Source organism: Bos mutus, chromosome 18, assembly GCF_027580195.1.
Source record: "Bos mutus isolate GX-2022 chromosome 18, NWIPB_WYAK_1.1, whole genome shotgun sequence".
Classification (NCBI taxonomy): Eukaryota; Metazoa; Chordata; class Mammalia; order Artiodactyla; family Bovidae; genus Bos; species Bos mutus.
In genome coordinates this window covers 10,288,636-10,301,118 of record NC_091634.1, presented here as the reverse complement: position 1 = coordinate 10,301,118, position 12,483 = coordinate 10,288,636, and the positions used below count along the sequence as shown (strand labels likewise).

General features: G+C 55.9%; 1 protein-coding gene across 3 annotated transcripts in view; it reads left to right on the top strand.

Annotated features, from left to right (window-relative positions):
* The window catches only part of NECTIN2 (nectin cell adhesion molecule 2), a 34,121-nt gene that overhangs the window by 14,396 nt on the left and 7,242 nt on the right, over nt 1-12,483 (top strand). For 2 of the 3 annotated variants that reach the window (XM_005900305.3, XM_070387551.1), the window contains exons 3-5: nt 3,015-3,311; nt 4,481-4,598; nt 5,471-5,619. In XM_005900305.3, the coding sequence (XP_005900367.2) occupies nt 3,015-3,311; nt 4,481-4,598; nt 5,471-5,619 (564 nt within the window). Of the gene's footprint in view, nt 1-3,014; nt 3,312-4,480; nt 4,599-5,470; nt 5,620-9,366; nt 9,804-12,483 lie in introns of those variants that run through there. The other variant, XM_070387552.1, reaches the window with a different exon arrangement.

The following is a 12,483-nucleotide window of genomic DNA, read 5'->3' as shown; positions in this document are numbered from 1 at the left end:
AGGGAGTAGATAACATAAATAAGAAGAAAAAGAGTGAGCTGGGCGGTTGTAGGCACTTTAGAAATTGGAGGAGAAAAAAAAAATTGGAGGAGAATAGGTTACCATTTTAGTAAGGGTGGTCTGGTGCTATTTGAACCCAAAGTAGGAGGGTTTGAGGGAGTCCTGCAGGTCCACGGAGGAGAGTTTCAGGCAGCAGGAACAGCAAGTGCAAAGGCCCTGAGGCAGGGCACGCCTGGAAGGTCTGAGGAAAAGCCAGGAAGTCAGAATGGCTGGAGATGAGTGAATGGGGAGGGCGGGGCAGGGAGAGGCAAGGTCAAGGCAGTGATGGGGGAGCACAGATCACAAATGACCTCATGGACCATGAGAAGATGTTGGCTTTTGCCTTGAGAGAACAACAGCTACAGGAGATTCTGAGTAGGGGAGGAATGTGTTGACTTGGGTTTTCACAGGCTATGTGGGGAGTGAGGATGGAGGCTCACAAAGGCGGTGAGGGCCTAAGTCCAGGAGACAGGTGATGGCAGGTAGACCAAAGGGGAGGCAGTGGAGGTAGTGAGATGTCATTGTCTTATGGAAACATTTTAGAGGTCAAGCCAGAGAATAATCAAATTAGCAAACAAAAGGAGCTCCAGGATGTTGTAATATTCACTGTAAGGCCCCAGTGGACTCCTGTAGAGAGAATGGTTAGTGAAAGCCTCTTAGTCAAGTCTCCCCGGGTAAGCAGGAGCCACCCTCGGGAAGAAGAAGGAAGGTCCAGCAGAGGGAACGGGACAGTCTAGGCAAAGGCTGGGATAAGAGAAACAGACTGGCACATTCTAGGAAGAGACAGGAGGCTAGTGGCAAGGGCTTGAGTGAGCCTCAACGAGGCAAGGAACCAACAGGGCCAGCTTACACGAACCTCATAGACAAGAGGCCAGGTGGCTGGAATTCATCTGTTGGTTTTTTTTTTCCCCCGTGCTGAGCAGCTTGGAGAATCGCAGTTTCCCAACCAGGGATTGAACCCACACCCTTGGCAGTGAAAACATGGAGTCCTAACCAGTGGTGGACCACCAGCGAATTCCCTTCATCTGAAATGTTATTTGGAGCCATAAGACGGTTTCAAATCATAAGAACACCCTGACCAGGGTCTTGAAATTCTTTAAAAAAAAGTGGGGGGGGGCGGTCACTGGCAGGACTTCCCTGCTGGTCTAGTGGTTAAGAATCCACCTGCCAGTGCAGGGGACATGAGTTCAATCCCTGGTCCCAGAAGATCCCACATGCCATGGAGCAACCTGACCCGTGCAGCAGCACTACTGAGCCAGTGCTCTACAATAAGAGAAGCCACCACAATGAGAGGCCCGTGCACCACAACCAGGCGTGGTCCTCACTCAGCGCAATTAGAGCAAACCCGCTTGCAGCAACGAAGACCCAGAGCAGCCAAAGATAAATAAAATTTAAAAAAAAGATCAACTGGCTGCCAGGGGCAGGGAGGGGTGATGGGCATGGGGCATCAGAAGAGTAGACAAAGGTAGAAGGAAGCAAGGAGGCAGGTGAGAGAAGGCATTGGTTTGGAAGAGGGAAGAAGCAGGGAGGAGTGGGGAAAGGAGAGGAATAAACAGAGAAGTGAAATAATCACCCTTTTGGGAGATAGTGGGTGCTTGTCCGTGAACTAAGGGATGAGGAGGAGGAAGAATTCCCAGCCTTCTGGCTCCAACAGGGAGTGACCAGCATGACCACTTAGCGGAATGTGGAAGAGTTAGGGAAGGCATCTTTTCAAAGGATGCTATTTCTTGCTAAATCTTGGCGGTCCCCTGGGGTCCCGCCTTCTTCCAGCAACTCCGAAGAAGCCACATCACTCTGGATACGTTCCCCCGGCTCTGAGCTGCAGAGAGTTGGAGAAGTGTACCCTGTAATGTCCCTCAGTACACACTTCCCTTCCCAAGGAACCACAGTTGTTTCACATAGTAAACAACTCTCCTCCTCCCCATCTTTCTCAAAGGCCTCTCTTTTTCTGCCATCATTTGTTCTATTAAGAGATACATAGAGATCACTTACTACCAGGCACCAGGTGCATATAAAAGCACAGAGCAGGACAGTGAAACCTCTACTTTCTTGGGGAGTCAAACTTCAGGGAAGTTTCTATGAGAAAGTGAGTCTGGGATCTGGAAAAGGAGGAGGAGCAAGACAAGAAGAAGAGATGCCAGAACATTCCAGGCAGTGCAAGTCACTAAAGACTCCGCAGTGGGCAGGAGCAGGGACCAGGGACAGGTAGTGATGTGGGTCAGAACGTGAGGGGACTGTCTGGTTAGGAGCACACATCAGTAACTGTGGTTGGCATTATTATTCCTCATGGAGGTTTTACCCCACCTAATATTTTTCCATGTCTCCCAGGAGGATGGGTGAAAAGGGCGAAAAATGTCCAGCTTTGGGAATCTCCATTGCCTTTATCTCACTGCTGGGCCGAAATCTAGTGGTGATGAAAGGAAAAGAAGTAGAAGTTCTTTTCAGCTGGACCTTTGAACTGCATTGTTCTGCTTTGGCTTTTCGCTTAAAAACACAGCTTCATCCAGGCTTGTGGACACCGTCTGCTTTACTAGCAGAACAGAACAGGGAATGCATTGTACTATAATGGCTAACACTTAGCACAGTGAGTGTCAAGCACTGTCCAAAGCGCTTTATATGTCGATTTATTTCATCTCTGTGGTGGGTCCTATTACTGTCCCCACTTTACAAAAAGAGGAACCTGACGTAGAGAGTTGGGAAATGACTTGCCCAAAGCCATGCGGCTGCAAAGCAGCAAAACTCGGAAGTGAAGCCCTGCAGTTGGGCCTTGGGCCTCCCAGATGGCTCAGCTGTAAAGAATCCGCCTGCCAATGCAGGAGATGTGGGTTCGATCCCAGGGTCAGGAAGATCCCCGAGAAGGAAATGGCAATCCATTCCACTCCAGTTGAGACTTAACTGCTCAGCTCCACTGCTGAGGGTGTTTGTGGACTGACTCTAGGTGTGGAGTGACCCACCCCCTCTGTTCCTCTCCCCAGCCCAGCCCCAGAACCATGCCGAGAAACAGGAGGTCACATTCAATTTGGATCCTGTACCCGTGGCCCGCTGTGTCTCCGCGGGTGGCCGACCACCTGCCCGGGTCTCCTGGCTCTCACCCTTGGACGGAGAGGCCAAAGAGACCCAGGGGTCGGGGCCCCTGCCTGGCACGGTCACCGTCACTAGCCGCTACACCGTGACACCCTTGAGCGAAGCAGACGGGGTCAAGGTCATCTGCAAAGTGGAACATGAGAGCTTCCAGGAGCCCAAACTGCTGCCAGTGATTCTCTCTGTGCGCTGTGAGTACATCAGGCTGTGACCGCTCCCCCGCCCCAAAACACTGGCCCCTCTAGGGCACCGTCTACACGATCCCGGAGTGTGGTCCACACTGGCACTCTGGATCAAGTTCTGCACTGCCTTCCTGTCCACTGTCTACACTAGCTTCAGTAGGCTCTCAATTTATTGCTACAGTCAATGGTACATCAGAATGGGCTTGCAAGGGTCAGTTTTACACATTTCTTCCCAATTCCACGTCCATTAAGTGTTACTGGTAGCTTGAATCAACTGTGGGTAGTGTTTATACCAAGAGAATTGACAAACACCGCAAACTAGGGCTATCCCTTTTTTTTTTTTACCAGCTTACAGGTGCACCCAGCAATCTCTTCTGGCTTCCATGGACCCCAGTTGACACTGCTCCTTCACTGTCCTATCAACTACTCTGTCTACTCGGTCCAACCCAGTATTGTTTACGCACACACCCCCACCCCGCCCCGTTCATACTGTCTGAATTGGCTCCCTGGACACTGTCTATACTGACTCGCCTGGGGTCTCTACACCAACTTCTGCCCCGAATGTGAGCACACTGGCCCCTGTGGACCCTGTCGACGTACTGTGCTGCTGTCAATGTTGTTAGTGGCGATGGTGGTGGTGGTTTTGCGGGATCTTAGTTTCCTGACCGCGGACTGAACCCAGAGCCGTGGTGGTGAAAACACCAGGTCCTAACCACTGGACCCCTTCCCATATGTTCTGAGCTCGCTCTTCCCCAAACTGCCTACCCTGACACCCCCACCCCCATATTCCCCAGAGAGGCTCTCCCAGCACTCTCCCCACGGACTCTGCCAAATAGTTACCTTAGCAGCTTTTCCAACCGCATACCCCAACTCAGCATTTTCTATACTAGCTCCCCAGACAATGCCTTCAGTTAAACTAATTCCCTAATCTGTTCTGGGCATGTCAGAAATGACACACATTATCTCTAGTGGCTCGCTCGGGCGCTGCCTGCACTGAACAATAACTTCCTCAGAATGACCCTCAGGGACGTCCCTGGACGGTCTCTGAGCAGGCACTGTCCCTGGGTCCACCTCCTGCCAGCCCATCCTGTTTCTTTAGGATTCATATCTGTCTACTCACTTGTCACCCCTTCTGGGATTCCCCTGGTCACTGAGCCATTCCCCCCTATTTCCTGCAGACCCCCCCCAGGTCTCCATATCCGGCTATGATGACAACTGGTACATCGGCCGTAGTGAGGCCACCCTGAACTGTAACGTCCGCAGCAAACCAGAGCCCACGGGCTACGACTGGAGCACGTGAGTCCTGTTTGGAGCCAGACTCCTGGGTCTGAGGGAGGAGGGGCTGGGGTCTGGACTCCAGGGTCTGGGGGAGGAGGGGCTGGGGTTTGGACTCAGGGTCTGGGGGAGGAGGGGCTGGGGGCCTGGACTCCTGGGTCTGAAGGAGGAGGGGCTGGGGGTCTGAACTCCAGGGTCTGAGGGAGGAGGGGCTGGGGGCCTGGAGCCCTGGGTCTGGGGGAGGAGGGGCTGGGGGCCTGGATCCTGGGGCTGGGGAAGAGGGGCTGGGGCCCTGGATCCTAGGGCTGGGGGAGGAGGGGCTGGGGGTGTGGAGCCCTGGGTCTGGGGGAGGAGGGGCTGGGGGCCTGGATCCTGAGTCTGAGGGAGGAGCGGCTGGGATCTGGACTCCAGGGTCTGGGGGAGGAGGGGCTGGGGGCCTGGAGCCCTGGGTCTGGGGGAGGAGGGGCTGGGGTCTGGACTCCAGGGTCTGGGGAAGAGAGGCTGGGGGTCTGGATCCTGGGTCTGGGGGAGGAGGGGCTGGGGGTCTGGATCCTGGGTCTGAGGGAGGAGGGGCTGGGGGAGGAGGACTCCTAGGTCTGAGGGAGGAAGGGCTGGGGGAGGAGGACTCCTGGGTCTGAGGGAGGAGGGGCTGGGGGCTGGATCCTGGGTCTGGGGAAGAGGGGCTGGGGGCCCAGACTCCTGTGTCATGAGAAAGGAACACCCGAGGCCTGAAAACGTAAGTCCCCCAGGAGGAGGGAGCTGGCAGTTTGGGGTGTCAAGGAGTAAGTTTCAAGTCTGTGGAGCTTGGCTCTTGAGGGTTGTGTCATCAGGGACCAGATTTGGGCCCCCCGTGGACCATGCTGCCCCTCTCACGTGACCCCCACACCCTCCAGGACTTCCGGTGTCTTCCCAGCCTCAGCAGTGGCCCAGGGCCCCAAGCTGATCGTCCACTCAGTGGACCGGCTGTTCAACACCACCTTCATCTGCACCGTCACCAATGCCGTGGGCACCGGCCAAGCCGAGCAGGTGGTCCTCGTTCGAGGTAAGCGGGTCTTGGGGGTGGTGTGATGACAGGGCCTGCTCCCCGAGTGTTCCTCCCGCTGGGCTCTGGGGCTGCGCTGCGGGGGCTGTGCCGCCGACCTGGGGTGGGCTGCACCCACCTCACCGATGTGGGGCGTGGCTTTTATCCCCCGCCCCAGGTGGAGTCTGGATTGGGGTGACTGGGTAGGTGCTGACAGAGGAGTTAGGAACTTGAGGCCTGAGAAGGATCCTAAGGAAGAGATCCAGGGCAACTGGCCCCGCCTCCAGCCACAGGAATCAGACAGCTCAGTCGTGGGAGGGCAGCTAGACGAGCACTCAGAGACAATAGACTTTTTACAGGGAACGCTGGCTGGTACCAGCCGGAAACCAGTTTGCGTGTGTGTTGGGATGTTTGTGTTCCTGGAGGTGGTATTTTGGGTTTGTTTTGTTTTTTGTTCTTTTGTTGGCCTGCCGCTCAGCTGACGGGATCTTAGTTCCCTGACCAGGGACCAAAACCAGGCCCACGGCAGTGAGAGCGTGGAGTGCCAACCAGTGGACCGCCAGGCAACTCCCTGGAGGTGGTATTTTGGAAACAGTGGCTGGTGTGTCTGGCAGTCAGAAGTGCTCTGAGTCTCCCTGATGGGACCCAAGATACACAGCCAGAGAGGGAAAAAGTGAAAGGAAACGAAGCCCAGGTGCGGGCTGATGGAAATGGGGTTGAAATCACAACTGTAGACTGTGATGCTTACAGGGAGCCAGAGGGCCTTGGTGTGCCCCCCCATCTCAGAAACACCACCAAAGACAAACTCAGAGTCACCCACGTAAAGACAGACACACACACACACTGGAGACAGGTGGAAGCAGGTCCCTTGCTGAGATGATCGTCACACACACACGCACACACACACACATCTAGAAAGACACCCACATGAAACCCCCCCCAAAAAAAGGAAAAATGAAAACAGATCCCTCTTGAGGAATTCCGACACTTGCCAGGGAGATGTGGTATAGCCACTCAGAAACACTGTCACAGACCACACACCCAGAGAGACCCTTGGCCTGCCCTCAGCACGTCTCACACGCTCAGGTCCACAAACACACACCTGGAAGGAGACAGCGCCACACAGACATGCTACAAGAACCTCCAGCAGCAAGGGCGCATGGGGAAACGTCATCACCCAGATGCTGAGAAGGAAACTCGGAGACGTTCTCAAGGGCACGCCCTCGGAAACCCCAGAAATGCCACTGTGGAGCTTCTCTTTCAACAAATCATCCTCTGACAAGTTGTTTGCTGAGGTTTTCTCTTGGCCAGCCATTCTCCTTGATGTTGGGAATACAGCGATGACCCAGTCAGAGTCCTGCCCTCCGAGGCACACCCAGAGGAGGGTCAGCTCCACCCACCCAGCAAGGTGCCCAACTGGAAATACACCCCCTGAACTGTACCCCAGATGCACACCCACCTGAGAAACCGGTCTCTCCACCCACACTGGGCCCGTGGGGGTGGAGCCTGCAGAACCCAGACAGGATCACACTGAAGGGCCATGGGAGAAACACACAGCCACGAAAGCATGGACGCCGCCCCCGAAACAGCCAGAAACCCCAGGAATGTCCGCCGCTGGCAACCCCCAAGGCGAACACACCACCATCAGAGTTCAGCCCTGGACAGGCAGCATTCACCCAGTGAAACACACGTATCCGGGTGGGATGGGGTGCACACAGAATCACACACCCGTGGAAAGGCCCCCTGCCCCCGCAAAGGTAACCGCAGACCCATAGGCAGTCAAAAGCATCCTAGCAAAGTCACACACCTACAGATGGACACCAACAGATGGGGGGTACTCTCAGCACTCTAGAAATTCAGTCAGAGGTAGTGATGTGTCAACAGATGGCCCTGCCTGGAGAGGAGATTCACTCACAGCTCTTGGCAAAGTCACCGCAGAGGGTCTCAGAGACGGCTCGTGTTCCTCACGTGCACACAGACCCGCACAGGCTGTCACACTCAGTTTGGGGCTCACGCCAGAGAAAACATAAATACACAGGCCATGCCACAGGCTAGACGTTGCTTCAGAAACTTCTGACCCTAAGACAGGAACATGCTCAGCCGGCACCTCCAAAATACTACCTTCAGTAACGCGGACACACGTCCCGACACGCGTAAAAACTGGCCTCCAGACTTCACTGTTGAACAGTCTTTTCCGCCTTCACCCAGGGTGCAGGTGTAGAAATATATCCCCACCAGAAGTTTCACAGGGTATTATTGGCCCTTCACACTTGAGGTGGACTTTTTCTCTTCTGTTTTACTCTTGTTTGTGCTGATTTGACAGCCCGCTAGGTCATGACCCCCACACCACCCCAACTCCAGTTTTGAAAACATCTAGAAACTGTGGCCTGGGTTCCAGCCCCTCCAATGTCCAGAGACATGGGGAGGGGAGGGTCAGGTGTGAGCAGGTCCTTCCCTGGTCTCTCCCAGTCAGGCTCTGCATGCCAGGGTGGGGGAAAGCAGGTATGTGATAAGATGCTGGTTGCATCTGTGGACCCCAGACGCCCCCTCCCTCATCCTCACTCCTCCCAGATTAGTGCTCCCCTACTTCCTTCTCTACCCACCCCCACCCTCCCCCAGACCCGTCCCCTCCCACCAGCTCAGCCTCTGCAGGGAGAAGAAACCCCCGGGACTGCGGGCTTAAGGGGCACCATTTTCCACCCTGGGAATGCTGGGGGTGCTCAGTCTCCTCAGTTCCCTTCTCTCAAGTGCTCAGAGCTTTGGGATCAAACAGCCTCAGGCTCAAACCCATCTCTGCTTCTTTCTGGCTGGATCAGCCACAAGATTCTGTGACCCTGACCTCAGAGTTTCTGAGAGGGAGTGGCAAATTCAGATGCCTACAGGGTCCTGGCGAGTGACAGGGTGGCCAGGTGTGGAACTCTGTTCCCGGAGTCCGCAGCCTCACTCAGCCACAGCCCATCACCAGGTGGAGGAGACGAGGGTGTGATGATGCCAGGTCTGATTTTTTTTTTTTTCTGCCGTAAAAGAAATCTGGAATTTTCAGTGAGATGACCTAGTCCTTTAAATGTTGGGTAGCGAGCTGTTGTTTCCTGTATGCACGTGTGTATGTGTGTGTTGGTTTTTTCTTTTGTCACCGCGTGGTTCGGCAGGTGGGTTCTAAGTTCCCCGACCAGAGATTGAACGTATGCCTCCTACAGTAGGGCTTCCCAGGTGGCTCAGTGGTAAAGAATCCGCCTCCCAATGCAGGAGACGCAGGAGACTCGTCTACCCCTGAGTCAGGAAGATTCCCTGGAGGAGGAAATGGCAGCCCACTCCAGTATTCTTCCCCAGAGAATCCCATGGACAGAGGAGCCTGGCAGGCTGCAGTCCATGGGGTCGCAGAGTCCAAAATATGGCTGAGTGACTGAGCAATCCCTCTGCAGTGGAAGCACGGAGTCTTAACCATTAAACGGCCAGGGAATCCCTAGCAATTTTCATTTTGGTTTTGTGTTTGTTATTTCAGGAGTCTTTTCTTTTTTTTCTATGTTGTTAGCAAAGCACTAGGCAGGTGTAAGGAAATCCATCTGGGGGAGGGCACCCACTGGCGCGGAGGGTGAGCGGGGCTCTCCCTCCTCTCCCCGCCTCCCCGTCCTCTGTCCCGCGTGGCGCCACCTCCCCAGTTCCCTGCCCTGCCCTGCTGTGTCCTGTCCCCCCAGCCCCCACCTCCAGATGTCTCCTCTTGACCTCGTGTCTCCCTCTCTCTCTCTCACCCCTCTTCTCTCTCCTCAGACACCCCCCGGGCCTCGCCTCAAGGCGCAGGCCCAGTGGTGTGGGGGGCTGTGGGGGGGACACTGCTGGTGCTGCTGCTTCTGGCTGGGGGGTCCTTGGCCTTCATCCTGCTGAGGGTGAGGAGAAGGAAGAGCCCCGGAGGAGGAGGAGACGGCGGCACAGGAGGGTCCTACGACCCGAAAACTCAGGTGTTTGGGAATGGGGGTCCCGTCTTCTGGACGCCCGCGGACCCTGGCCCCCTGAGGCCACAGGGCAAGGACGAGGAGGACGAGGAGGACGAGGAGGAGAAGGCAGAGAAAGGCCTCATGTTGCCGCCGCCCCCGGCGCTGGAGGACGACTTGGAGTCCCAGCTGGATGGCTCCCTCATCTCCCGGCGGGCGATTTACGTGTGACCCCCCCACCCCCCACCAGCCCACCCAGGCAGACAGACAGACAGACTGAGACAGACACAGCACTGCGCACACCGGCCAGCCAAGGGCCCCAGGCTGGTTGAACTCATTTGTCCGAAACACACTGGAGTTCAAAGCTACCTCCCGCTTCCTTCCCTGGGATGTAGAGGGCGCTGGAATATCACACACTGGACTTCTGCGTCCTGGGCCACAAGGAGCAGGGGACGGCCCCCCGGGGGGAGGGGGGCGCTGGGGAATGGGGACCCACAGAGCACCACCCCCCACAGAGACTCTTGGTTCTCCCACGGGCTCCAGCCTGCCGTGGCCCCATGACACTCAGGAGTTAATAAACGCCTTGGAGGAAAATATCCCGGGGTGTCTTGTAATACATCAGACCCCCTCTTTGGGGGGTGGGACAGGGACTGTTAGGTCCCAGCGGGTGGGCACTGGAGAGGGGGAGCGTGGTGGGGGCTAGACTTGGGGAGGCTGGTGGAAGGGAGGACTCTGATCACTTGGGTCCTCGAAGGACACATTGGATGTCCGAGCCGTCTGAGGCCCAGGGAACTGGGCTCTGGGGCTGGCGCTTGGATGTGGGGCTTCCAGGACACCCTTCCCAGGCCGAGTGGCCAGACTGGCAGGAGAACTGAGTTCCTGGGCCCAGCGGGGCTGAGATCCTGGACTCCTGGGCCCTCAGGGGTGGCGAGGGCCTGGGATCTGATCCTCTGGGGGCATCTCAGACCCGACCTCCCCGAGTCTGCTGAGGACATTGGAAGGGAGGACTTTCCACCTGCATTTTCGGGGTGCTAAGAAACCAGGGGAGCCCCACCTAGGGAGGACATCACGTCAGCCTTTCCTACCTTCCTCCTAGTCCCATATCCCCAGGCTGGGCCCAAGGAGGGGCTCTGTATCCTTCTCACTGCCCCCTCTCCCCATTAGAAAATCTTACAAACTCAGGCTGGGGACTGTGGTGGTGGGGGCGAGGAGGGAGGCAAGGTTAAATCCAGTCACCTCCACTCTCCCGAGCCCCACAACCACCCCAGGTGGCCTTCATCTCTGCTCCCGAGGCTGTCCTGGGACTCAGTTAAGGCTGCACCCAAACACCAGCGTGGGGTGAAGCACCCGGGAGAGGCTGGGCGAGTCTGCTTCTGCCACCAGCATAGCCTTCCACTCGCTCTGCGGGGGACACAGCGGTGGCGTGCAGTCAGAAGAGCAACCTTAGGATGAGCAAGTGTGTGGACTGAGCGCAATTACTCTGATATTTCCCCGACGCTCTGAGAAGCCCTCCAGAGGATGCCAGGCTGTGTAACAGGAAGCTGTGGAAATGGGATGGTCCAGGGATCCAGACAGCATTCCCTCGGGCAGCTTTCTCTCCTCCTCTCTGCAGTGGGGTTGATGGAAGGGGGAGGCCTGTGGGCGGGGCCTCGGCACACATGTTATTTCCTCTGGTTGTTTACTGTCTGTACCACCCTGTCCTGTCCTGCCCACCTCCCACCCCAGCTGCCGCCTCCTCCCCCAACGGGAGGGTAGTGCCAGGAGTGAAGGGGCGGGAATGTGGTCGATCTGGCAGACAGTGGGTCCCCAAGTATCCCTGTTGGGCCCCTCCTTATGCATCTAGAAAAACACCAGCTGTGTGCCAGACCCCGTCCCTTGGACGTCACAGTGTGGAAATTGGCAAGTAAACAGGTAATGGCTCCAATAACTATTCAGGAAGTGGGAAGTGTTACAAAGGAGAGGTCTGGGGTTGTGTAAGGGGGAGTCACACTTCTCTCCACCCCTTTTCCTGTGAGCTTGGAGGCCCTCTGATGCTCTGCCCAGGATAACTTCATTCTGTATAATGCATGAGGGATTCTGATCCCAAGCCCAGAATCACGCATGCCCCCGATTTTCTGCCTTTTCATTCCATTCCTTGTCACCTCTCTTCCCTTAGCACCACACTCTCCCATCAGCTCTCTGCTTTCTGCTCTGCTCCCTCCTGTCCCTAAAAACAACCCTAGGCTTCCTCCAGAGGACCTCGGCTCTGGCTGGCTGTTCGCTCTTCCTGGAATGCTCTCATATCCTCATGGCTCGCCCCCTACAGCTACTTCAGGCCTTTGTTCAAATATCTCCCAGTAAGGCTCTCTCTGACTTTTGACTACCTTGCTCTGTCACGTAGCACTTCCCTACTATAAGTAAGGTGAATGACATTGGCATTATGTGGCATTGCCTTTGTATATGAAAGTGAAAGTGAAGTCTCTCCGTCGTGTCCGACTCTTTGTGACCCCATGGACTGTAGCCTACCAGGCTCCTCTGTCCGTGGGATTTTCCAGGCAAGAATACTGGAGTGGGCTGCCATTTCCTTCTCCAGGGGATCTTCCCTACCCAGGGATCGAACCCGGGTCTCCCGCATTGCAGACAGGCACTTTACCATCTGAGCCGCCAGGGCAGTATATATATACTGCTGCTGCTGCTAAGTCGCTTCAGTCGTGTCCAACTCTGTGTGACCCCATAGATGGCAGCCCACCAGGCTCCCCCATCCCTGGGATTCTCCAGGCAAGAACACTGGAGTGGGTTGCCATTTCCTTCTCCAATGCATGAAAGTGAAAAGTGAAAGTGAAGCCGCTCAGTCGTATCCAACTCGTAGCGACCCCAGGGACTGCAGCCTACCAGGCTCCTCCATCCATGGGATTTTCCAGGCAAGAATACTGGAGTGGGCTGCCATTTCCTTCTCCAGGGGATCTTCCCTACCCAG